Genomic DNA, 25,393 nt, shown 5'->3' with positions numbered 1-25,393 from the left:
GGCCAGATTGGACAGGGTTTGGAACAACCTGGAATAGTGGAAGGTGTCCCTGTCCATGGCAGGGGGTGGGAATGGGATGAGCTTTAAGGTCCCTTCCCACCCAAACCATTCCAAGATTCCATGATGGAAACACAAACCCAGTGTAGGGGGGGCTCTGCTGCCACAGCTGGGGAGCTTTGGAGAAGAACCTGAGGGGGATTTCAGAAAACACCACATCTGGTGTGGCCAGGCTGAATTTTTGGCCTTTTTTGCAGGAGCAGGACAGCACTGGATCGGGGTCAGCAGGGACCTGGCTGTGTGTGCCCAATCCCCGCGGGAATTTGTCCCCAAACTGCGGCTGCCGATGGCCCCGTGGGGTCCGAGCCCGGCCCTGCCCCGCTCGGGGCTGCGGCTCCGGCATCCTCCTGCTCCTGCTCCATTCCCGGTCCCTGCCTTCTCCATTCCCCCTCCATTCCCAATCCCTGCCCGTTCCCTTCCCAACCCTTGCCCGCTCCATTCTCTCTCTCTCTGCCGGCTCCATTTCCTCTCTATTCCCATTCCCTGCCCCATCCATTCCCTCCCTAATTCCATTCCCTCTTTCTGCCCGCTCCAATCCCTCTCTGTTCCCATTTGCTGTCCATTCCCCATCCCTGTCCGCTCCCATTCCCGCTCTATTCTCAATCCCTTCTTGTTCCCGTTCCCTTTTCCGGCTCCATTCCCAATCCTTGCCTGTTCCCTTTCTGCTCCATTCCCAATCCCCATTCCCGTTCCCATTCCTGCTCCATTCCTAATCCCCATTCCCGTTCCCATTCCTGCTCCATTCCCAATCTCTGCCTGTTCCCGTTCCCATTCCTGCTCCATTCCCAATCTCTGCCTGTTCCTGTTCCCATTCCTGCTCCATTCCCAATCCCTGCCTGTTCCTGTTCCCGTTCCCATTCCAGCTCCCTTCCCGCTCCCTTCCCGCCCGCTGTCCCCAAGCTCCGCCCACGGCCCCGCCCACCCCATTGGTCCCTCCCCTGACCCCGCCCCCGTCCCGCCCATCCCCATTAATTCCCGCGGAACGCTTGTGGCGGGGCCGTGCCGCGCGCCGGACCCTTTCCGCGCCTCGCCGTCTCCGTGAGGATCCCGAGCGCGGATTGGTCCGGCTGTGCGTCACGTGACCCGGGAGGCTCCCGGGCAGCGCTTCCGGCCCATCCAGCTTCGCCGGCGGCTCCCGGGAATCCCGGGGATCTCGGGGGTCCCGCGGCTCCCGCCGCTGCCCCGGCGCCCTGACCCTCCCCGAGCCGGCACCGAGGCTCTGCCCGTGCCGCTTCCCTCCGTACCGCCCTCCCGGCAGCCCGGTTCGGCCCTGCGGGAGAACGGGGGGCCTTGTGCGGGTCCCTCATCGCTCTCGGTGCCCGGGGAGCCGCCGCCGCCACCGCGGGTGATGCCCCCGCCTGCCCGGGTGGCACCGCACACGCCCTCCCCGCCTCTCCCGGCCTCCTGCTGGTGTTGCCGAGGCTCCCCCTGTTTTCCCGGTGAATTTTCCCGGTGAATTATTTTCCCGGTGTTTCCCCCGCCTTCCCGTCCAGCATGGAGTTCGCCGAGCTGATCAAGACGCCCCGGGCGGATAACGTGGTGCTGCACCGCCCGTTCCACCCGGCCGTGGAGGGCACGCTGTGCCTGACCGGCCACCACCTGATCTTCTCGTCGCGGCGGCACGACAACGCCGAGGAGCTGTGGCTGCTGCACTCCAACATCGACTCCATCGAGAAAAGGTCAGGCTTCCCTTGTGGGAATCCTTAAATCAGATGGTTTTGGGGATTCTGCAAGAGACAAGCCTCAGAGACAGCAGAACTGTGATCAGAGCTAAGGGGCGGCCATGAGATTGGTCAGCAGAAAAATTATGTAAGAAGTAGAAAAGTAAGGACAAGTAGAACAATAATCTGTGTATTAACACTTGTCTAGAATAACTCCCTAAGCTGCAAGATATTAGGAAGGTTTAAGCTTAATAATGGAGCTCTGTGCATTGTGTTTTAAGGCTTACAAGTGAGTATTGGATTCCAAATAAGCAAGCATTGCTTAACCAAAGGTAAAACAATGGATAGAACTACTGTCAGTGTGCTTTTGCTTTGTGTGATTGTAAAAAAAACTTACAAAGTGAGCTGTAACATTAAGTTTTTGGTCTGCTGCCTGGGATGTGAGCTGATGGCATCTTCCCATTGTCATAACCATGTGATGAGACTGATGGTGGGAAATAAAGCAGCTCCAAGTGTGGGAATCCATAAAATCAGAGGGGTTTGGGAAAGCTGCAAAAGGCCCCAGAGACAGCAGAGCTGTGATCAGAGCTGAGCAGTGGCCATGAGATTGGTCAGCAGACAAATTATGTAAGAAGGAGAAAAGTAAGGACAAATAGAACAAGGGTCTGTGTATTAAGGCTTGTCTAGAATAACTCCCTAAGCTGCAGGAGAGTTTATCTGGTGAGATTTAGGAAGTTTTAAGCTTAATAAAGGAGCTCTGTGCATTGTGTTTGAAGGCTCACAAGCAGGAATTGGATTCCAAATAAGCCAAATAATTGTTTAATTGTTTTAACCAAAGGTACCTGTGCTGACAGTGGCTGGATAGAAACACTGTCAGTGTGCTTTTGCTTTGTGTAATTGTAAATAAAACTTAAAAACTGAGTTGTAACATTCAGTTTTTGGTCTGCTGCCTGGCATGTGAGCTGATGGCATCTTCCCATTGTCATAACCATGGAATGAGGCTGATGCTGGAAAATAAAGCAGCTCAAGGCACGTTCCTAACAGTCCCATCCTGTTTGTGGTTTGTACACAGCACCCAGCTGGTGATATCCCTTCTCATGGTTGGGAAAGGCTGGCTGGCACCTCACCCAAATCCCGGGGTGGAGAGCAGGAAGGATGCTCTGGGCACAGACATTGCCTCAGGCTGTGCCAGGGGAGGTTCAGGTTGGGCATCACGAGGAGTTTCTCCACAGAAAGGGAGATTTAAACCCTTGGAATACCCAGGGAGGGTTGGAGTCCCCATCCCTGGAGGTGTCCCAGGAAGGGCTGGATGTGGCACTCAGTGCTCTGGGCTGGTGACAAGGTTGGACTGTTGGAATCCAAAATGCAGGGAATTCTCAGAACTTTGGGCCTGTAAGCCAAAGCTTAGAATTAAACCCAGGATTTGATCTGAGACCTTGGGAAAGGCTCCCAAACTGAGGTGCTGGAAGCAAGAATGTGGATTTACAGTTTAAAGCACAGACACGTTAAGCTAAAAAGAAAAACGTTTAGAGTTTTAGAGTTTAAGATATAGAAAAATAAAAGTAGCTACAGAGGTAAACAAGGAGTTCAGGGTGCAGCACTGTAGGTTTGTGTGTCAGAACATGATTGGCTAAGAAAGCTTCCACTGCAGCATGAGTCCATAAGATGAAATATTTAAGGATTGGGTCCAAAACTTAAATACTCTTGTTGGCAGTGTTTTATTGGTCAATAAATCCTTAAAAGGTCTTGTAACTAAGGGTCTTGTTCTGAACCATGCAGTAAAGATGTGAGCTGAGCTCACCCTTCATAGAAGATAAAAACCATAAATCACATCATCAAAACCAACCCAGAGGTCCCATCTCTAACTCATTCAAAATTCCTTCCAAAAATCCCCAAAGACTCAGTGATGCTTCTCCAGCCTCAGTGATCCTCTCAGGGCCCAGGGCAGGGTTCCCATTCTAGTTGGAGACTCATGTTTGATGTTGCATCTCAAGGATGGTTTTTTTGGTCCTGTAGAGAGTCAGAATTTTTGTGTTTAACCCTTTTTGCTCTGTGTTTGTTCCTCAGTGGATTCATCCACCCTTGAAGCACTTTGTAAAGATGCACTGTGCACAGAGAGGGATGTCAGAGCATTGCTGGAGGGCTTTGCCTTGTGTCACCCTCCAAAACTGGTGGCAGGATTGGGCTCTGGACTTGCTCAAACCCAAATCTTCTCCTGCTGCTCAACAGCATCATGCCTCACTTTTCCAGCTGCTCATGGGAATCAATAACCCTTTAGCAATGTCCTTTTTGTGCTACAGCTCAGCTGGAGCTGCAGAGCTCCAATTTTTTCTTGCCCATGCTCTTTTAGCTACAGAGAATTCAGAGATTTCTCTTTTCCCCCCTCATTTCTTCTTTACTTGCACCATTGCCCTTCATTGAGTGTCTGCTCCATCTCACCTGGACATTTTCTTCTGCTCCTTCACCTGGTCCTTTCTCCAGCTTGATGATAGTACTTCATTTTTATATTAATTACAAAATCCTTCCCCTGTTTGTAAAGGCTTTTAAGGAAGTCTGATAGAGCAGAGTTCCTTTCTGCCAGCAAGACTGGAGAAATCAGGCAGCAGTGATTAAAAAAAGCACAGAGCCTGGGATGGGGGAGTTGCTGGGTGCTGATAAAGCTTGTTGCTGATTAAGTTTGCTCCTGATTTCCCTGTGTGTTTCTGAGAGAGGAAAGGAGTAGAGGGGTGGAAAACTCAGGGAATTTCTTCCCATGTTCAGTCCTCCACCTGACCTTGGGCACTTCCAGGGATCCAGGGGCAGCCACAGCCTCTCTGGGCAGCCTGTGCCAGGGCCTCCCCACCCTCCCAGCAGTGTGCTTATTGTCATGTAACACCTCCACTCCCTGCCAGAGCAAAAGGATGGAATAAGTAAAAATAAAACCAACCTTGCAAATAGCAAATAATGAGTTGTGTTTGTTTCTTTGTTTTCTTGAAATGTTCCCCTGCAGACAAATTGCCACTCATGGAGATCTGCCTCGTGGGAAGAGCTGTGCCACTTCTCCTGCCTGAGAGGATCCTGTTTTTTATGGGACTCTTTTTTCCTGTCTTGCTGTAGGTTCGTGGGCTCCTTGGGCTCCATTGTCATAAAATGCAAAGACCTGAGGATTATCCAGCTGGACATCCCAGGGATGGAGGAGTGTCTGAACATTGCCAGCTCCATCGAGGTGAGCAGCTACCATCAGCCAGAAAACCTGCAGGCCTTGAGCTCACCTCAGCCTTAAGAGCTTTTTCTTTCCAGTAGTTAGGTATTCATGTTTTGAAAGGCAAAGTAGAATCTGGAATATTTCACATGGGGTTGTTGGGTATTTCTCAGAGGTTTTGGACTCCCCATCCCTGGAAGTGTCCAAGGCCAGGCTGGATGGGGCTTGGAGCAGCCGGGGGTAGTGAAAGATATCCCTACCCATGGCAGGGGTGGAATAGGATGAGCTTTAAGGTTCCTTCCAGCCCCCACCTGTGATTCCATGATTTCTCTTGTCCACACAGGCACTTTCCACCCTGGATTCAGTCACCCTCATGTATCCCTTCTTCTACCGGCCCATGTTCGAGGTCCTGGAGGATGGATGGTCCTCCTTTCTGCTGGAACAGGAGTTTGAGCACCTCAGCTCAGTGGTGAGTGGGATTTGGGGGATTTCCCAGGCACTTGAATGTTCTGTGAACTGTTCCACCCAGTAGTGGCTGGACTGGAAATCCCAGAATGTTAAAAATCCATGTGGTGCCTGGGTGAGAAGTGAGTGTTGTTGAAATATTGCCTCTGTGACATCAGACATTTGTTTGCTCCTTCACCTTGTACCAGTGGAGGTTTGAAGCCTTTTTCAGGAAATCACAAAGGCAGGAAATGTTTTTGGCCTTTGGGAATGGCTCTCTAATTGGAAGAACAAATTGAAATCCTTTGTCCTGGCATTGTTGTTCTTAATTTTGATGTGAGGTAGAATGAGATGAATCTTTGTCAAACCCTTCACTGGTTTTTCAATGACACTGGTTTAAAAAAATTGCTCTTGAGGAGGATGACAGTGAAGATGCCCAGTTTGAAACAGTTTTTCCTTTAATTGATGCTGGGGAAATATTCAGGAAGTTCAAAAAGCAGGAAACTTCCAGTTCTCTTTTTCCAGGTGCTGCTGAGCACATTGATTTTGTTTTGGGTAGGAATTGTTCTTGTGGCATTGCTTGCTGTTTCTCTTACTCAAATTTCCTTTTAGGATGCTGAATTTGGTAGAGTGGGAACTATCTTGGGTGCAGGAACCTGTTTTAATAATTCCTTGGATTTGCATCTCTGTGTTCCAGGTCTTTGTTTCACATCCAGTCTGTGCTCTTGCTCCAGCAGCTCAGGTTTCTCAGCCCACATCCATTAGTGCAGCATCCAAGAACATTGATTTTTTTTTTAATGTTTTTTTTCTCTCTGCAGCCTGTATCACTTCCTGGCTATGACTAACAACTGAATAATGTGATCAGCTTGACCAAATTCAGTTGATGAGATCACCAGAAAATTAAAGAACATTAAAGGGGTTCAGAGGCCTTGCTATTTTTGTCTCATAATTAAAGCACTCTCATGTGTCTTATCTTCTCTGCCTTCCAAAGACAGACCAGCTGTTATCATATCCAGCACATGGATCTATTGATGTGCTTTTTTTCCTTATTTTTTCAGGGATTTAAATATTCATTTGTCAAACTCTTCCCTTTCTAAATATATTGTCTGTGTAAGAATTACATTTTAAAACCTCATTACTTTTTAGCACCACATTTCCAGGGCAATCATTCATTCCTTTAAAATCTCCATGTCTGACAGCTGTTGATTAATTAATTCTTGGCTTTTAATCCAAAACTTCACATTTTGAACAGAATGGTGTCAAAGGCCACCTTCCAATGATTTACATCTCCTGAACAGCAGATAAATGTCTTGCTGACCAAATAATTCTTGTTCTGGAAAGACACTGCTTTATGTGACAGGCTGGAACAAGGAAATGGCTGATTTAAATCTTTCTCCCAGAAGTCAGATGAGTAGAATTCCAAAGGTTCCTGCCTCTGTTAAATCATCCATCTGGATCTGTACCTTCCCCAGTAGGATAACAAGTCAAAAACTATTTCACCTACCCTAGCTCCAGTAATTTATTAATTCCACATTTATCTGCTACAGGAGAGTTGTTTCCAATACTCTCTAATAGCAAAGTGCAATGTAAAAGTTAATACTTTTTTTTTAAGTTAGGTAAATATTAAATATTTAGATAGTATAGCATGTGATTTGTGTTCTTCACTGCACAGTGAGGGGTGAATGGAATCCAGAGTATGTGCAGAGTATGTGCATATTTTTTCTGAGCAGTCAGAGGAGAGCCAGAAGGTTTCTCTTCTGCTACATTCCAGAACTGCAGGATGCTGCCAAGTAACTCTGGAAATTCAAAAATTTTGCTTCCAAATTTAGTTTCCTGAAATGAACAGGCCTGAGAAGTTTGTACACTGCCAGTATAATTAACATAAAGGTATTCTATTGCCAAGAAAATCACTTATTTCATTCTCCTTTTTTTTGCCGCTTTTCTTCCTTTTTCTTTCCCCCTTTTCTTCCTTTTTCTCTATTTTTTACTTTTCCCCCTTTTCCTCTATTTTTTACGTTCCCCCCTTTTTCTCTATTTTTACTTTCCCTCTTTTTATCCATTTTTTACTTTCCCCCCTTTTTCTCTTTCTTTCCCTATCTTTTGCTCTCTTTTCTTTCCTTTTCACTTCCCTTTTTTCTCTTTTCTTTCCCTTTTTAGCAGGAAAGATCTCAGGGTTCTGAACAACTCAGTTGTGCTTCATCTTCATGTCAGAGCTCCTTTTATCTGGGTTTGGGCTCAGGTCAGATGGTAACTGCGAACCATATTTTGCTCTTTTCAGACAAGCATCAGTCCTTTCATCTGTTCTGCTCCTTGTCCATGCACAATCTGATCCCAGCAGGGCTTGTTCCTTGGGAATGGCCTCTGGCTTTGCTGCTTTGCAGGATCTCCCAAGATCTGTGCTGGGTTCTGGACTTTTTTCTTTAAGGCCTTTTGGTAGATCTTGACTTATTTCCCAATGTTTTGTGGAAAACGACCTCTCCTGGCAATTTTCAGTTTTAGGAGGAATGGTAGCTTGGACATTTGGGAATCAATGTCCCTATGAACAAGTATTAGGACAAGAGAAGTAGAAATCCAAGAGTTGATCCTGTACTGGGTTTAAAAATCGCTGCTTTCTTTTTTTTCTCTGGAATTCTCCCTCCTTTCTGCTCAGCCCTCATCCCTTTGCTGCTTTTATCCTTAACTTTTCTTGATTCCTAAAAGCTCAGATGTCTTTCAGGGAGAATTAAGGGTTCACTTTGCACTCCCTGAGTTACACACAGCACAATTACCTGGCTGAAAGTGAGGTCTCTCTTCATCCCTTTCCCTGCAGTCCTTCTGCTTCCTCTGCTGCTGCTGCCTCACTCTTCCAGTTACTGATGGCCCTTTTTCCTTCCAAATTCCAGCCAGGCCAAAGCTGAAGGAGTTGATTTGGGCAGTCTGGAGCTGGCAGTGCAGAGGTTAATGGGATCTCTGCAGCAGGAGCTGTTGCAGGCAAGACAAATGGTGCCAAGTGCTGCCAGGCTCCTCCTCCTTGTCATGGAAATTACACCGGGATGACATAACAGGATCTCTGTCTCTGCTGTAAATAGGGGGAGAGCAGGGTTAAATTACCAGAGTGGGGGAGAAATAAGGTGCTGCTCCTCCATTCCTTTCCATACTGGTGGTGCCAGGGACAGCCTCTCTCCCACACATTCCCCAGAGTTCTGGTTTTGCCTTCTCCACATCCTGTGTCATGGTGAGGTTTGATATTCTAGATCCATGCATATCTTTTTCGTGGTAATCAAGCTGCATACCCAACAGACACCCCAAAAACCCCGTTAAAAATCCCATTGCTGGTGCATTAAAAGCAGGAGCTGTGACCTGCCACATCCTTTTGTGTCCCAGAAGTTTTCATCTCTGCTCATAACACGATGGCCGGAGGCAATTTGACTTTGCATCTGGGAGAAGCTCTGCTTTTTATAAAATGGAGCTGTTCAGAGGAGCTGTTTTGAGGCTAATGAATAATGAAATAAGGTTATAGCATGGATGGTGCAAACCTGTCCAGCTGGGCTGCTGCAAACAGGCAGCAATTACTGCTCTTGATGCTGATATTTATTTTTTTCCCAGCATCTTTAGGCTGACACCAAAAAGGACAATTTTCCTGTCTCCTAAGCCATGCATCCATGCCTTGGAGCTGCTTCTGCTGAAATAGTGTTGTGAGACAGATCAGCTTGTTCAGCTGATGGAAAGGCTTCATTGTAAGAAGACATTCCTGAATTGATCCCAGTTTTCCACTGGACCAGTGAGCCAGTCAGGTGCATTTTTATAAGCAGGTAGCAATCAGAAGCTGTGTGGCAAGGGGTAGTAAGGATCAGGAAGAAAGGAATTCTGATCAGAGATGTCCAGTTACTTCATGTTAAGTCAGCAGTCCTGAACTGATGTGGATTTTGTGTGTTTATTCACAGCCTAATTTAGCTGTTGTGCTCTTCTCTCACTTTGTCCTGCTGCCTTTATCCCTCTGCCTTTTTGTCTGCCTCAAACTTTCCTTGAACTCAGATGAGCAGAGGTTTGATGGATCTCTGAGGTCTCTCCCTGCTGCAGAAGCTCCTCAGTGACCTTTTTTCCCCGAGCTGGAGCCAAGCCTGTGTGTGACCCTGGGTATCAGGTAGCTGGAATTCTCATGCCAAGTGCCTGTGAGGTGCCACACTCAGCACTTCTTTCCCAGGGTTTGGCTGCTGGGAGCTGGAGCAGTTACATCACAGAGCTTCTGATGGGCCCTCAGTGCTTGGCTGCTGGGCCCCTTCCAGAAGGTGCTTTAGGAGAAAAAACTGTAGCTGAGCCTACAGAAAAGAACCAAGCTGGAGATGTTTAAATTGAAATTTTAACCTCAAAGCAGCTTCAGCATCTGGAATGGGTGGAAGTTCTTTGTCTTTCTTGGCCACCTTTGTCTTGTAAGCTCTTCTTTTGGTACAGATGGAGGGTTGGGCCCATATTGTCTGTATCTAAATGAACTTTTTTCCCCTACATTTCTCTGTGGGGTCTCCCCTTGCTGTCTGCTGTGCCTGTGAGACAATTTAAAGCCACAATCACCCATATCTGCCCACATGGGCTTATTTTGTGATGTTTGAGGATGTGGATAAACCAAAGGGGGAACTGTTGCTCAAGACCCAGAGGTACTTGTTCATTCTTCCATTGCTTCCAAGTTTTATCTGCACTCTAGGGAATGAGCTTCTGGGAGCTGCTGCAAGGAGGTGATTGCAGGGAGCAAAGAGATGTGCTGGAAAAATTAATGGGTCACCAGCCCTGTAAATGGTTACTTAAAGGACAATTTGTGGTGCAGAATGGAACAGATGTGGTGCAAATGGAACAGATCACAAACACAACTCTGTGTGTGTGCTTTATCCTGTGCATGGAAGTCTTTCTTCCCTCTTACCTCTCCCATATAATGCCTTTTCTGACCCAAAGCTGTGTTCTGGTGTTTTTCAGACCAATGAGTGGCGTCTGAGCTGTGTGAACAAGGAATTCTCTGTGTGTCCCTCCTACCCTCCAGTTGTCATTGTCCCCAAATCCATCGATGATGAAGCGCTCCGCAGAGTCGCCCTGTTCCGCTACGGCGGCCGCTTCCCGGTGCTGAGCTACTACCACAAGAAAAATGGGATGGTGAGCTGGGCTTGAGGGGTGCCTCTGCCTGAAGGAAGTGGGGGAATCTGTTGGTTTCATGCTCTGGAAGTAACAGAGCTGCTGGTTTATTTTCTGGCTTCCTCAGGGAATGTACAGCAATGTTGGGTTTTTTTGCCTGGTCTCTTGGTGGTATGACAATGAAAATACAACATCTGGGCTCACAGGTGCCTTCAGGGTTCAGGTTAAACCAGGGCTGCCCCAGTTTCTGTAGTCCAGATCCACTGAGGGCACATATTTGACCAAAATATTTTTGTGGAAGTTGTTTCCTTTGACCACTTGGAATCAGAAAGGCTGTGTGGAGGTGGGTGCTTCCCTGGAATTAATTATTCAAACATAAATATTTTTTGTGGGACAAGCAGAACACAGATGTGACAAATCTTTCATGAGAATGAAAGTGGGACCAATAGGTCAAGGGAGGGCAATTTGCTCTTGTCATGTCCTACCTGGGGTCCCCAACATAAGGACATGGAGCTCCTGGAGAGAGTCCAGAGGAGACCAAGCAGATGCTCCAAGGGCTGGATCCCTCTGCTCTGGAGCCAGGCTGGGAGAGCTGGGGATGCTCACCTGGAGAAGGGTCCAGGGAGAGCTCAGAGCCCCTTCCAGTGCCTAAAGGGGCTCCAGGAGAGCTGGAGAGGGACTTGGGACCAGGGCCTGGAGGGACAAGACACAGGGAATGGCTTCCCACAACGAGAAGACAGGGTCAGATAGGATATTGGAATCCTTCCCTGTGAGGGTGGTGAGGCCCTGGCACAGGGTGCCCAGAGAAGCTGTGGCTGCCCCTGGATCCTGGTTCTGGGTGATGGAATGAGTGATCTCCATCCTAGAAATAGCCATTAATCTGCTTGGTTGGGAATGTGCATGGCAGTAGCTTGCTTACAGCAGTAAGAACAAGATGAGCCTTGTAAAGCCACTGCTGGCACCCTGGCTGGCTGTGTCTGCCAAGAGTTTTCATGGAAAGGATGGCAGGAGCCACATTGTCCTGTCTGTGAGTGGTGGGCCCTCATCACAGCCGTGTGACAGCAGAGCCAAGGCTGCTTCTGCTGTGTGACTGTGCAAGGAGGATCAGAACAATCTGTTCTCTGAGCTTGCCAGGGTAACTCGGTTCAGGAGTAGCAAATTCTTGGTCTTGCACAGACTTTAACAAGCCAGGATCTGATGGAGTGACTGATACGTTGTAGTTAAGAAATGCACTGTATGAAAGTGTTGGGTAATTGTGTCTCTTGCTGATATAACCAGTTCTGAGGGTGCTGGGATGTCCAACCTGCAGCTTTTAAACTTGATACAGTCTCTTCAAATGCTCTAATGCCTTCTCACCTCCTGTGGCCAAGATTTGTAAGCCTTCAGTTTGAAGCTGTCTAGTCTGACTCAGGAGTACCTTGGGATTTTCTTTGCTTTAAAAGCAGCCAGCCACCTACTCCACATCAGTTGTGCTTTTTGCTTTTTCTCAGCTCAGCTGAAAACCATTGAAAGAAGATTTCTGCTCAGTTATCTCTCAAAATTGTGTATGTTTCGTGTGAGGAGTACAACAGTATTTGGCTCAGAGTGTTGCAGTTGTGACAATAATGTTGTCACTCTCTTTGCCCTCCTGGCTCTGAGTTCTCAGCTGTACCTGGCATTGCTGACAGGCTGCCCTCACATTTTTGTTATGATTGGAGCTGCTGTGGTGCTTCTGAATTGAAAGGCATTTGCTAAAGAGAAATCTCAGCTCAGCAGTCTGTGGACTTGAGGTTTATCAGTCCATCCATGGAGTAAAAATGTCACCTTTAACACATGAGCAAATTGAGTGTTTTAAGAACAGAGTTGGGAACAAGCCTTGAAAATGAAAATTCTGAAAAAGTTACTTTCATAGAATCCCAGGATGGTTTTGGTCAGAAGGATCCTTAGGGGCCATCTAGTTCAAACCCCCTGCCATAGGCAGGGATGCCTCTCACCAGGTCAGGCTGCTCAGGGCCCCATCCACCCTGGCTGTGAACACTTCCAGGGGTTTATAAATGCCAGGGTTTGTAAAGGAGCCATCAGCAGGGAGGCAGCTCAGTAGTTCACAAAGATGGTACTTGAGGCATAACTGAAGCAATACAGCCTCTAAGATGATGCCTGGCATTTAAAACTTATCCAGCCAAATGATTGCTGGATTCAAGAAATTCTAATTCAGTTTTAAATCCTTGAGAGGGATCGAACTTGAAACAACAGAAGGATTCAGGGCAAGGCTTGGAGCTCAATGATGCCTTTCAGTCAGAACTCTCTCCACTTCCAGTGCCTCATGCCTGGTTTTGTGTGTCCCCAGGCGATGCTGAGGAGCAGCCAGCCCCTGACAGGCACCAACGGGCGGCGCTGCAAGGAGGATGAGAAGCTGATCAACTCCACGCTGCGCTCCGGCCGCCGCGGCTTCGTCATCGACACCCGGCCGCTGAACGTGGCCCAGCAGGCCAGGGCCAAGGGAGGGGGCTTTGAGCAAGAGGTCCACTACCCCCAGTGGAGGAGGATCCACAAATACATCGAGAGGTGGGTTGTTGTGGTGTTGAGGGGTTTTGGGACGAGGTGAGAGATGAGAATTGACTCCCAAGTTCTCAGAAGTCTGATTTATTATTTTATGACATGATATTTGCCATGATATTTGCCATGACATGATATTTGCCATGATATTTGCCATGACATGATATTTGCCATGATATTTGACATATTTGACATGACATGACATGATATTTGACATGACATGATATTTGACATGATATTTGACATGATATTTGACATGATATTTGACATGATATTTGACATGACATGACGTGATATTTGACACGACATTTGCCATGACATGACATGGTATATTATATTATAATATATTTTACAATATTAATTTTATATTTATATTATATTTATTTTATATTATATTTTATTTAAAATGTTATACTAAAACTATACTTAAAAGAATAGAGAAAATATACATCAGGAGGCTAGAAAAGAATGATGATAAAAACCCATGACAGACTCAGAGAATCTGACATAGCTGGCTGTGACTGGCCGTTAATTAAAAACAATTTATGTGCTGGGTAAACAGTTCTCCAAATCACATTCCAAAGCAACAAAACATGGAGAAGCTGAGGCTTCTCATCTTGCCAGGAGAAGAAATCCCGACGAAGGGATTTTTCAAAGAGTATCAGTATAGCAGTGGGTGAAATCAGGCTTTCCTCTGAGCTCAGCTGCATCAGTTGTTGGAGCAGTGATACCTCCACGAAGTATTTGCTCCTGTAGGAGGAAGAGTTGTGTACCGTGGTTCCTGGCAACAGGGTCATGTTCCTTCTGTGGCAAAACCAGGATACGTGCATGGAGGTTTTAGCCATCTCCCTGTGCTGTTTCTTTTCCTGGCCATCTTCATCCACACTCCAGCTTTCCTGTGTTCCCCTTTGCACAGGGAGGAACAGGTACCTTGCCAGAAAACTTCTGCAGGAGAGGGTTTGTTCTGTGGCTGTCACACTTCTCTATCCAGAGGATTTGTCCAGAGAAGCTGTGGCTGCCCCTGGATTCCTGGAAGTGTCCAAGGCCAGGTTGGACAGGGCTTGGAGCAACCTGGGGTGGTGGAAGGTGTCCCTGCCCATGGTGGGGAATTGGAATGAGATGAGCTTTAAGTTCCCATCCAACCCAAACTATTCATGAGTCTGTGATCCAGTGCTTTTCTCTGGACATCTAATATTGTTCAGTCATTTGGAGACAAGTTTCTAAATAAACAGACTTTTAGTCTGGTGGTGTTCAACTTCTCTTAAAGCCTTAATTTTGGGGAATCCTTCTACACAGTCATGCAAGAATGTTACTGGAGCTGTAGGTCAGCTCTTGAACAGTCAAATAAGGAATTTCCTGGCAAATACTTGTAGTGTTTGGTTTTGCTTCTAAAGATGTTATGTGAACTTACATTTGTTGCCGATTATTTACAGCATCAGAGAGAGAAGGGAATGAATAAATACAATATACAAACACTAAATAATCCATGTCCTTGTTCCTGTGTTACTGCTTGTGCTTTCAACAATGTTTTCCATTTCCCAAAGGTTTCATATCCTACAGGAGAGCTTCATCAAGCTGGTGGAGGCTTGCAATGACCAGTCACACAACATGGACCGCTGGCTCAGTAAACTGGAAGCTTCCAGCTGGCTCACTCACATCAAGGAGCTGCTGACTGCAGCTTGTCTGGCTGCTCAGTGCATTGACAGGTAAATCTCCTGCAGAAAGTCTTGGGTTGCTCATTCACTGGTTACAGATTGCTCATTGAATATCTCTGGCAGCATCAATAACTGCCCACCGTGGTCTGGCTCACTTGTACCCATGGAGGATTCTGTTTCCTCATGGTGGAGAATGTTCCTCCAATAAATCAGGAGGAGGGAGGAAATCTGGGCTAAGAAAAGGTTCTGGATCATGTGTTAAGGTATAATCCTGTGTCTGCTGCAGCCAAGCTAATTTAGAGAGTTTTATTGAAGGTTTGGATTAAAATGGGTCCATGGAAAAATGAGTCCCCATGGAAAAAGGGGCACAGAGATGTTGTTTTCTTTTTTAGGAAGTCTTTTTTTCATTTCAGCTGCAAATTTCCAATACCACACCTCATTTCCAGAGGTTAAAACAATGTCATCTCCGTGTTTTCCCCAGGAATTGGTCCAGTGCTTTTCCCCTCTTTATTTTTATCCCCACAGCCCTACCAGACAATGCTGCTCATCCCTTCTAAGTGCTTGTGACCTCTTTTAACCTGACATTTCTTTCACAAATGCTGCTGACTCAGCTGACTCATGCTCACACCTCTGGCTGCAGAGCCAATGCTTGCTCTCAGCTAACAGGGTTTGTAAGGCCAGATTCAGGAATCTAAATTGGTTTTATCTGTGGCTCTGGGTGGGAAAAGCCCATCCCAAAATTTAGGGAAAACCTGGCTTTTCATAGGAGCTGGGGAATGTGTTCTGCAGGCACACAAGCAGCTGAAATGCAGGCTCAGTGGTGAAACAGCTCTGCTGCATTCAAATGGGAGCTCTGTGCATTTTAAAAGCTCTGACAGTGCTGGTTTCATTACTGGCTGTGCCAGGAAAGGATTGCTCTGGATCAATAGTTTTATCTGAAATTCTTTCCTGCAAGCATGTAATGGGAAAGATCAGTGATGAAACCCTTCTGGCTTGTTGGGACAGTGGCTGATTTCATAATTTTTAACCTCAGCTTTGCTTTTTATGTTTACCATGTGGAGCCATGGCAAGTCAGTTCCAGGTGCCTGACCTGTCTCACTCAGAGCCTGGAGGTCAGAGCTGGGCTGACTAGGAGAGTTCTGTTGTGTTTTCCATGGAGAGGGAATGGCTGGGACAGATCTTCCAGCCTCTTAAGGGCATGAAACATAAAAGGGGAAAATAATGTTACAAAATGAGTGTAGAGATAGGTGAAGATAAGGTAGGGAAGGAAGGTTTAGATTAAATATTAGGGAGAAACTCTGTATTACTGCAGTGGTGAGACCCTGGCACGGGTTGCCCAGAAAAGCTGTGGCTGCTCCTTGATCCCTGGAAGTGTCCAATGCCAGATTGGATGGGGCTTAGAGCAGCCTGGGCAGGTGGAAGGTGTCCCTGCCCATGGCAGGGGTGGAATGGGATGAGTTGTAGTTCCAAGCTGTAACTCAGAGGGATGCTAATCCCAAAGAGGGAGAACCACAAGGGAGATCTTACTGTGCACCTGCTGTCAGTGTGGGAAAGGATCTGGAGTTCCAGGCTGCTCAGCAAGACATGGAGCCTTTAGTGATGCAGAACTCAGGTCACTGTGAATGAGGATCCATGTGGGATCCAGGTGAGATCCATTTGGGATGGGGCTGCAGTGGTGGTAAAGAGCCAGCAAATCCTCAACACTGGTGTCCATGGGATGTAATGGCATCCACTGGAATGGGTTCTGCTCATTCATACTCTTATCCCTTCCCACCTTTTCCTTTCCCAGGGAAGGTGCTTCAGTGTTAGTCCATGGCAGTGAAGGAACTGATTCCACACTCCAGGTCACTTCCCTGGCACAGATCATCCTGGATCCAAGGTGCAGGACCATCCGTGGCTTCGAGGCTCTTGTAGTGAGGGAGTGGCTGCAGGTAAGGAACAACAGAACAACAGTTCCCTGGACAGAACAACAGCCAGTTCCAGAGACACTGGGGTTGGGAAATAGCCTGAGAGGCACCCAGCAGGCTGGGCCTTGTTGCAGCCCTACTGAGTGTGAGTGTCCTTTGTCCTAAAGAGCAGCATCATTACCTGAGTCATTTGTCCCTCTGGCACTCCTGGGGCCTCTGCCTCTCATGGCAGGTTTTTTATTTTGGAGAACTGCCTGTTCTGTGTGCTAAGGGTGAACATCTCTTATCAAGGATGGTTCGGGTTGGAGTGGACCTTAAAGCACTCTTGTTCAAACCTCCTGCCATGGGCAGGGACACCTTCCACTGGACCAGGCTGCACCTCTTCCAGCTCATTAGAGAAGACTGTTCAGACCAAACCACAAACCTGAGCTGTGCTCTTTGTACCTTGGCAGTCTGGTCCTCCAGTGCACCCACCCCAGCTTGTTCCTGTTCACATTCTCTGGTCAAACACAACCTGAGAAAGGCAGGGAAATCAGTCATAGAATCACAGAACCATTTAGGTTGGAAAATAGCTTTAAGATTCTCAAGTTCAACTGTCCCCCAGCACTGCCAAGGCCACCACTCATCCATGTCCTCAAGTGCCACATCCACATGGCTTTTTAATCCCTCCAGGGATGGGGACCCCAGAATTGCCCTGGGCAGCTGTGCCAGGGCTGAACAACCCTTTCCATGAAGAAATTTTCCCTAATATCCAATCTAATCTAAACTTCCCCTGGTGCAGCTTGAGGCCATATCCTCTCATCCTGTCCCTGTTCCCTGGGAGCAGAGCCTGACCCCCATGGCTGTCCCCTCCTGTCAGGGAGTTGTGCAGAGCCACAAGGTTCCCCCGATCCTCCTTTTCTCCAGGCTGAGCCCCTTTCCCAGCTCCCTCAGCCCCTCCTGGTGCTCCAGCCCCTTCCCCAGCTCCATTCCCTTCTCTGGACATTCTCCAGCCCCTCAATGTCTTTCCTGTCAGGAGGAGCCCAAACCTGAATCCCAGATTTGAGGTGCCCCAGCAGCAGAGGGATAACGGTTTCTAACAGCTTGGTCCTGAGCAGTTGCATGGACGGAACTCGCTCTGTTTTTTCCACATGTCCTCACATCCCATTCCTTGGTGTGTGATGCTGTCCCTGATTCCCTGCAGGCTGGCCACCCTTTCCAGCAGCGCTGTGCCCAGTCAGCCTATTCCAACAGCAAACAGAAGTGGGAGGCCCCTGTGTTCCTGCTCTTTTTGGAATGTGTGTGGCAGATCCATCGACAGTTCCCCTGCTCCTTCGAGTTCAACGAGCACTTCCTCATCCTGCTCTTTGAGCATGCCTACGCTTCCCAGTTTGGGACCTTCCTGGGGAACAATGAAAGTGAAAGGTTGGTAAGGATGCTTGACTTGAATCCTTTAAATCTTGGGCTGAATTTCACTAAAAGAAGGTCCCAGAATCATGGAATGTTTTGGGTTGGAAAAACCTTTAAGATTGTCTCGTTCCAACCCCTTGCCATGGGCTCCCACTTGGCGTAGCTTCCACTATCCCAGGCTGCTCCAAACCCCATCCAACCTGGCCAAAAAATCTCCACCCATCACCAATTTATTTACTTTCCCAGCCAGAAGCTCTTCTATGAAAGAATAACCATCTGGAGTTTGGTGTGAGTCACAGCTGTGGGAAGCAGACTTGTCCATGCAGGCCTGGAGGAGGAGGCTGAGGCAGGCAAAGGCCACAGCTGACAATTCTGTCCCTCACCTGTGAGAGAGGAATGTCACTCTGTAGCCTGGTGGTCCTGGGGACCCCTCTGGGAGTAGAAACAGGGTGAAGGACTGGAGCTGCCCACAGCTGCCAGGGAGGTTTGAATTCCTGTTTGGAGCTTGGCACTTCTGCCCTCAGAGCTCCTGGCTCCAGTAAGGTCTTGGCTGAGGGTCTCCTGCTGGACTGGACAGGACGGGATAAACAGAAATGATCCTCCAGAGAAGAAAGGCAATTTGAAGCTTCCTGTAAACCCCTCTGTCCTTAAAGTAATCTGGTCTTAGAAGAGACTCTGCTGCCTTCTGCAGGGCTGCTGAACCAGTCATCTGCAAAACCAAGTTAGACTTGAAAGCAATGAGCTGAAATTTGGAGGAGTATTGAATGTTATGTGTAATAACCTGCCTGTCACATCTGAGCACGTCAGCCTGGGAGCACAGACAGGGGTTAAGTCTGATGTTAAGTTTGTGCTGTCTGAAGCATTCACAGGAGTGCTGAATCTCCTGCCTGGCTGGCAGTGCAATTTGCCAGTGGAAATTGAGATTTGCTGGAATCTGAGGCATAGGGATCCCTGTAACTGCTGGAGGTGGGATTGCCCAGGAAAACAGCACTGCTTGCTCTGTATGCTCAGTTCCTTCCTGCCACCAGAGGGACCTGTCAGACGTGCCCATTCTAGCAGTGAAACAAACTGCTTTTATGTGCTCAGAGTTCCATTTCCATCCTTCCCTGATGCAGCCCTGCCCCACCTTGCAGCTCCACCTTAACACAGGAGCCCGATCCCTTTTCAAACGTGGCACTCAAACCACAGTGGGGAGATGGCTGATTCTTCACCTGGACAGCAGGAAGCCATCTTACAAGTGTTGTCTCTCCATCTTTTATTCAAAACTAATTGTAATCAGCCATGCTGAGTAAATTGCTTTAGGTTTACACCCTGTGCCATGATGGTGAAGGGATTAACTTGAATTATCTGGGGGAGTGGCACATGGAAAAACTTGTGGCCTTGTCTGTGTGGTTCTAACAAGAACCTTACAGATCCAAGTGTATAAAACTGACTGGCTCCTCTGGGTTTCTTAGGGCTAAACTGAAGCTGCCTCAGAAGACCATGTCCCTCTGGTCCTGGGTGAACAGGCCTGAAGAGCTGAGCAGGTTCCAGAACCCTCTTTATGAGGCCAACAGCCTTGTCATCTGGCCCTCTGTGGCCCCACAGAGCCTGCAGCTCTGGGAAGGTGAGCAGGTTTGCTTTCCCTGTTACAGTCAATACCTCTTTTGTGATTTTTTTAGTCTGACTTCACTGCTGACCATTCTGGAGGATCCATGTGCAGTGGGTTCCCTGCTGCAGAAACTTTCCCCATGCCATGGGTGCTGAAGAGTTCATGATACAAGCAGGCTGGTATAGCAGGCTGGAGACTGAAAATGGAGTGTCTGATGGGTGTAGGAGGAAAAAGGAATGAACCCCCCTCATTTTTCATTTTTCTTTTATTAACTTTGTGTAATAGGATGGTGAGCTTGGAAAGGAGGGGGGAAGCCATTTAGGGGGTGAGGGAAAGGGAAGAAAATGTGAACTGTGTGCACCTGACTTGCAAGCTTCTGGAACGTGAACAACCTTCATGAATTCCCCCTTGATTCAAGAACCCCCTGTGACCTGGGTGTCTCTGGCCTTCCAGGTATCTTCCTGCGCTGGAACAGGCCTTCCAGATTCCTGGAGGAAGCTGAGGAAGAAAGGATCAACATTATCAAGTACAACAAGGAGCTGCAGGCCAAGGTGAACGTGCTGAGGCGGCAGCTGGCAGAGATGGAGACGGATGGGGAGGTGCAGGAGGAGGAGCCCTGAGCTGGGCTTTGCCTCAGCCCTTTGCTTTCAAGAAACATGGAAAGTGCATGTTCTGCTGAGCCCTTGGGTGCAGCTGACCCTCCCACTGCTGAACCCCTCACTCCATGAACCTCCCTGCTGTTTGGGGAGGGGTTTTTGTTTTGTTTACAGAAGACACAGCTGGGCACAATGTCCCCTCTTGGCAGCTGTTCTGTCTCAGAATTGGGTACAGTGTCAGCAGAAGCTGGAACTCTTTACCTCCAACTGTGTGATGACCAGGATGGGCCAAGAGACAGGATGTCTCCACTTTATTTTAGACTTTTTCTTGTTTTGTTGAACACTCACAGGATTGAAATACAGAGTTCTATAGAGATAGGTAAAGGCATTTTGTCTGGAAGCACCTTTTCTCTCCAAGAGTAAGTAAGGCAGCTTAGTTCTTTAATTTCCTAGGAAATCTAGAAATGGTTAAAATCAAATTACAGGTTCTGCCAGTCTACACAATACTCTCAGTAGCCTTCACATCTCACACTTGGGTTTTTGTGTTCAGCATTGGCTTGGGAGCAGGAAGTTAAATGCCAAACCAGAGCAAGAGATTTCAGTGCAATACAGAATTGAAGGAGGGATTCTGCTGCTAATGTTTAAGCCATGACCTTCAGGTGGAATTGTCCCTCATGGACAATGACCTCCTGAGGAGGAACAAACTTTTTTTATTCTACCTGGAAAACAAAAAGGTTTAGTGGTTGGTGGGGGTGTCCACTTGCAGAACAGGGCTCAGAGCTGTCCTTTAAACCAGAGCCAAGCTGCCTTCTTGGAAATTCCAACCTCCCTGGCTGGGTTTGGACACCTGGCCAGGTTCACAGCATTGCCAGGGTGCAAGAGCAACACTTTATTTACAACTCAACAAAACACTTCTGTTGCACCTGATGTGCTTTTCCTTCTTGTGCTCTTATGCCCATCTTGTGAAACCTCAAAAGCAGAAGCTGGAAGTTCAGGTGACCTCACAGATCTGCTGCAGATGAAGGGGCCATCACACTACAAAAAAAAAAAAATACTAAGAGTTTAGATGATTTATAGCTGCTAAAACTGCTTAAAGACTTTAGGGATAAGCTCTTTCCCATTTAACTTTGTATTTTGTAGCTGCTCTTTCCATTTCTGTGGCTTCAATCTGCTTTTTATAAAATCAGAGTTCTCTCTTGTGATTCTTTTTCCCCTCCTTTAAAAAGACAGGTAGGAGTGGGTCTGAAATACTCCCTGAGGTATTTTTTCAGCTTGATTCTGTGGATAGCTCCACAGGACTGGGAAAAGTTGAATTAACAGGAGCACATGTGGCTGGGATTATCCAAGAAAGAGCTTCCTGTTAGCCTGGTTCTGCTGGAATGAACAGAGCTGCAGTAGGTCAGTGGTGGGATGCCTCTGGAAACTGCTGAGCTTCCAAGTTTATGGAATGAAGCTGCCTTTATTTAAAAGCCACTTCACATAGATATGTGTGAAAATGCAGGATCTGTAGTTGTAGAAGTAGCTGGGCAGGAAAAATCATGTAGCCACTAAATACAGTCTAAGAAAATTCTATAACCAAGGAAAAGATAAAAAATTATGTGATAATGGTCAAGTGCTACCTTAATGCCTTTTGTTCATTCCTTATTTCCTTAATTATTTCCTTCTTGCCTAAGCTCAACTTAGCACTGAAGTCCTCTGGCTTAAAAAATAAGATCTATTTTAAAACACTGCTTATTTTAGGCAGAAGAGTGATTCCCCCTGCTTGAAATGCCAATTTCTTTTTTGGTTTGGAGCTTTGTTCCCTGGATCCAGTCTGACACAGGGAATGCTGCTCAGGCTGGCTGGGGATCTGTTCTGCATCACAGGGGAGGCAGAATTGGGCTGTTCCCTCCTCCAAACCTGGTGATTCCTCTGTGTATGTTGCTCATATAAGCCCTTAAAATGATTGTACACCCCTTGAAATGATGTCTTTGGGATCTGCACCTGCCTGGGTGGTGTTTCCCGACCCCATTCAGAATTTCTCCATCTGAAATCCATTATCCCCAGCCAGATGGGAAGAATTCAGAAGGCACTATTTTCCCTGTAATAGACTATACATAAAACACTCCTAAAGGTTATGCAATTCCCTAACACAGTAATTATAGATTGAGCTAAATAATAGAGAAGCAGAGAGGGTTTTTTTGGATCTAATTGCCTGGCTGCTCCAGCCTCTCCTGCAAACTGCAGGCTTCTGAGGAAATTGGGAAACCAGCTGTGACAGCCAACAAAAGGCAGCACATTCCCTCTGAGCTGGCATCAATTGCAGCCTCCACTTGTGTTGGAGAACTGTGTGTGCCTTGGGAATGTGGATCCTGGGAATGACTCCTTGGGGCAGTGCTGGTGTCCTTCTGAGCAGCTCCTGCAGGTTATTCCACCTTGTCCCTGCACAAGCTCTGTGGCACAGGCCTGGGAGGGCTGGCAGGAGATGCAGTGGGGCCAAGATGTGTGGTGGTGTAGGTTCTCCTGGGACAGGACACTTCCCAGAGCTGTGCTGTCACATTCCCTTTGAACTTTTCCATTCCAGTGCCTCCCAGGCTCCGGATTCACAGCAGCTCTCTCCCGTTCTCTGCTTTGCTGCTTGCCTCCCTTATCAAATCACATATTTAGTACCAGGGATGGGTTTGCTCCCTCAGAGGGGGAATCCCTGCCCCGTAACATCCAGTTTGCAGATTCCCTGTGAGTTCCTGAGCTGGGGCAGTGCCCAGCTCTGGCTCCTCCCTGTGCCACTGCCTTATGCCCTCGCTGCCACCGCGCTCCTGCTCTTTTGCACACACTCTTTGTGTAACAAGCTGGACATGGAAAGCCCCATCTCCAAATTTTGGGGGTCAGTCCACAAAATTTGGGGAGGACACTCTGCCATTTACCAAAAAAAACAAGAAGGGAAAGGGAACTAACTTGCACAGTTTTCATAAGGGAAATAGGAAATACGTACCTTCAATATTTTGATTGTATCGATTAAGTCTTGAATGTGGCGCTGGTTTTGCCGTGCACTATTGTCCCTGTTGCATAGGATCTAATTTAAAATTGCACTGTACAGCATTTTTGGTGTCTCATGTGTGCTTTGCTAAAGCCTTGGGCAGTGCTGGGTTTGTGTGAGGGGTGAGGTTTCTCCCAGCACTGCCTGTGTTTTGTCACAGCTGCACTGTGTGCCGTGAGCTGTGTCTGTTCACTACTGCCTGTTCAAGTGATGAGTGCACTGCTGGCCCAGCATCTGGAACTGCTATTTGGACTTGGCTGCTGCATCAGTCTTGATTTTTTAATTTTTTTTCTTTTTTCCTGTACAATTTGAAATGCCAGGGCTGGGAGTTGTGTGCTGGTGTTAGGTATTTGCTGTCTGTGTACAGAATCCCAGCTGCTGCAGTGTGGAATTTACTGCAACAACAACAAAGAAACAAATCTGAGGAAAAAAAAGATGATGGCTCAAGGTTCAGCCATTTGGGGGAACAAAACAGATACAAAGTGGCTGTAAACTTTGCTGTAGATATGTTGAGAGCATAGTAGATGTGTCTGTTTAAATTAAAACCCTGAAGACTAAAAAGTTGTTTAATTACACTTCTGAATCTTCTTTATTACTGTGTCCTTTTCTTCCCACAGGAGGGATGTGGGTGGGTGTGACTTGGATTAAGCTTTTGCTTGAAATTTTAGCTCTTTTCAACTAGATTGCATTTTATTTTACAACTGAACAGGCTCTGTGGTGGTAGAAAGGGGATGAAAAGAGAAGGGTGTGAGACCCTGAGGCTGTGAGGGGCTTGCAGAGCTCTGCTCCAATGGCTTTGGGCCTTGGACAGAAGCTCTGCTTGTGATGGGTAAACAATTTGATTAGCTAAGTATGATATTGATCTTTTTATCCTGGTATTGATCTCTCCAAAGGAAGAAGGGCAGGGGTGCTCACAGGGAGAGGGGTTTGGAGTAAAGCAAAGGCTTGCAAGAAGGTGGATGGTGAATGGACAAGGGGGAGTGGTTTTAAACAAAACCAGGAAAGATTTAGATGAGATATTAAGGATAAATTCTTTCCTGGGTCAGGCCCTGGCACAGGTTACCCAGAGAAGCTGTGGCTGCCCCTAGATCCCTGGAAGTGTCCAAGGCCAGGTTGGACACAGCTTGGAGCAGCCTGGGCTAGTGGAAGGTGTCCCTGCCCATGGCGGGAAGGTGGAATGGGATGATCTTCAAGGTCCCTTCCAACCCAACCCATCCTGTGACTCTGAAGTCCATCAGGGACTGGGGTCACAGTTTCCTGCTGGTTTGAAGGCAGGGAAACACAAAAAGGACTGAGAGCTCCTGGGAAGTGGAGCCTGGGAGCTGTGGGAACTCCTGGATCTCTCCTGGCTGGTGAGTCAGGAGGCTGGGAACTGCTGGGCTGTGTGTTTCCCTTGATGAGATTCTGTGGGTTTAGGGGTTGGAGCAGATGGAGGCTGGGGGTCTTTGTGCTGCCCTGCAGCCTGTGCAGCCCATGAGGTAACACAGGGATGGGTGCTGAAGGTTTTGATGTGAAAAGATTGACATTCAGCCACTATTTATGCCAATAGTCCCAGCTGAAACAGAGTAGGTCTGTTCTAAAATACTTTCAGCAGTGATCAGGCAGTCTGATTTGGGTTCAGCTTGATTGTTGGTGGGTGGGGGAAGAAAATAAAGAATCCCTGAATGGTTTGGGTTGGAAAGGACCTTAAAGCTCATCCAGTTTCACCCCCTGCCATGGACAGGGACACCTTCCAATGTCCCAGGCTGCTCCAATCTTATCCAGCCTGACCCTGGACACTTCCAGGAACAGGGAATCCATCTGAACAAGTGTTGAATCTTTTCTTTAACCTTGAGTCTGTTGGATTTTTCTCTTGGAAATCCCAAGTGGTTTTGCCCAGTGCCATTGTAGGAGTCTCTTCCATGCTGCCCATTTTTTCCCCAGGCAGTGAGAGGGGAAACAATGAAGAGGAATTCCCATTGCACTGGATGGAGCTCAGGATGCTGGGCTGACCTGGGCTGCTCACATTTCCCCCTGGAAATGTCACCACAAGCCCCTGGCATTTGTCTTTCAGAGCTGAGCTGATGATCCTCTGATGTTCTCTTGGGAGGGTGTTGCTGATGGCTTTAGATGCTTTATCTGATGCTGCAGGTCAGCTCATGGAGGGTTTGGTCTTAAACCTCCAAATCTGCTCCCTCAGGATCTTAAAACACTGGTAGATAACCTGGGCATTGCACAGATGTAGTCACACCACTAAAAACCACAGTGTAGTTGCTAAAATAATG

The 25,393-nt window shown here is 47.5% G+C and overlaps 1 protein-coding gene across 1 annotated transcript; it reads left to right on the top strand.

Annotated features, from left to right (window-relative positions):
- The first annotated feature begins 1,236 nt into the window (after positions 1 to 1,236).
- MTMR9 (myotubularin related protein 9) lies at positions 1,237 to 23,721 on the top strand. Its single transcript, XM_030236089.2, has 10 exons — positions 1,237 to 1,736; positions 4,815 to 4,923; positions 5,243 to 5,368; positions 10,288 to 10,461; positions 12,767 to 12,984; positions 14,520 to 14,681; positions 16,420 to 16,561; positions 17,721 to 17,941; positions 19,381 to 19,532; positions 19,971 to 23,721. Exons 1-10 carry the CDS (start codon positions 1,552 to 1,554, stop codon positions 20,135 to 20,137), a joined length of 1,656 nt encoding a protein of 551 aa, XP_030091949.2. The 5' UTR covers positions 1,237 to 1,551; the 3' UTR covers positions 20,138 to 23,721.
- The last annotated feature ends 1,672 nt before the right edge of the window (positions 23,722 to 25,393 follow it).

Source organism: Serinus canaria, chromosome 3, assembly GCF_022539315.1.
Source record: "Serinus canaria isolate serCan28SL12 chromosome 3, serCan2020, whole genome shotgun sequence".
NCBI lineage: Eukaryota > Metazoa > Chordata > Aves > Passeriformes > Fringillidae > Serinus > Serinus canaria.
Note: the sequence above shows the minus strand (reverse complement) of the source record. Positions and strands in the feature narration are given on the sequence as shown.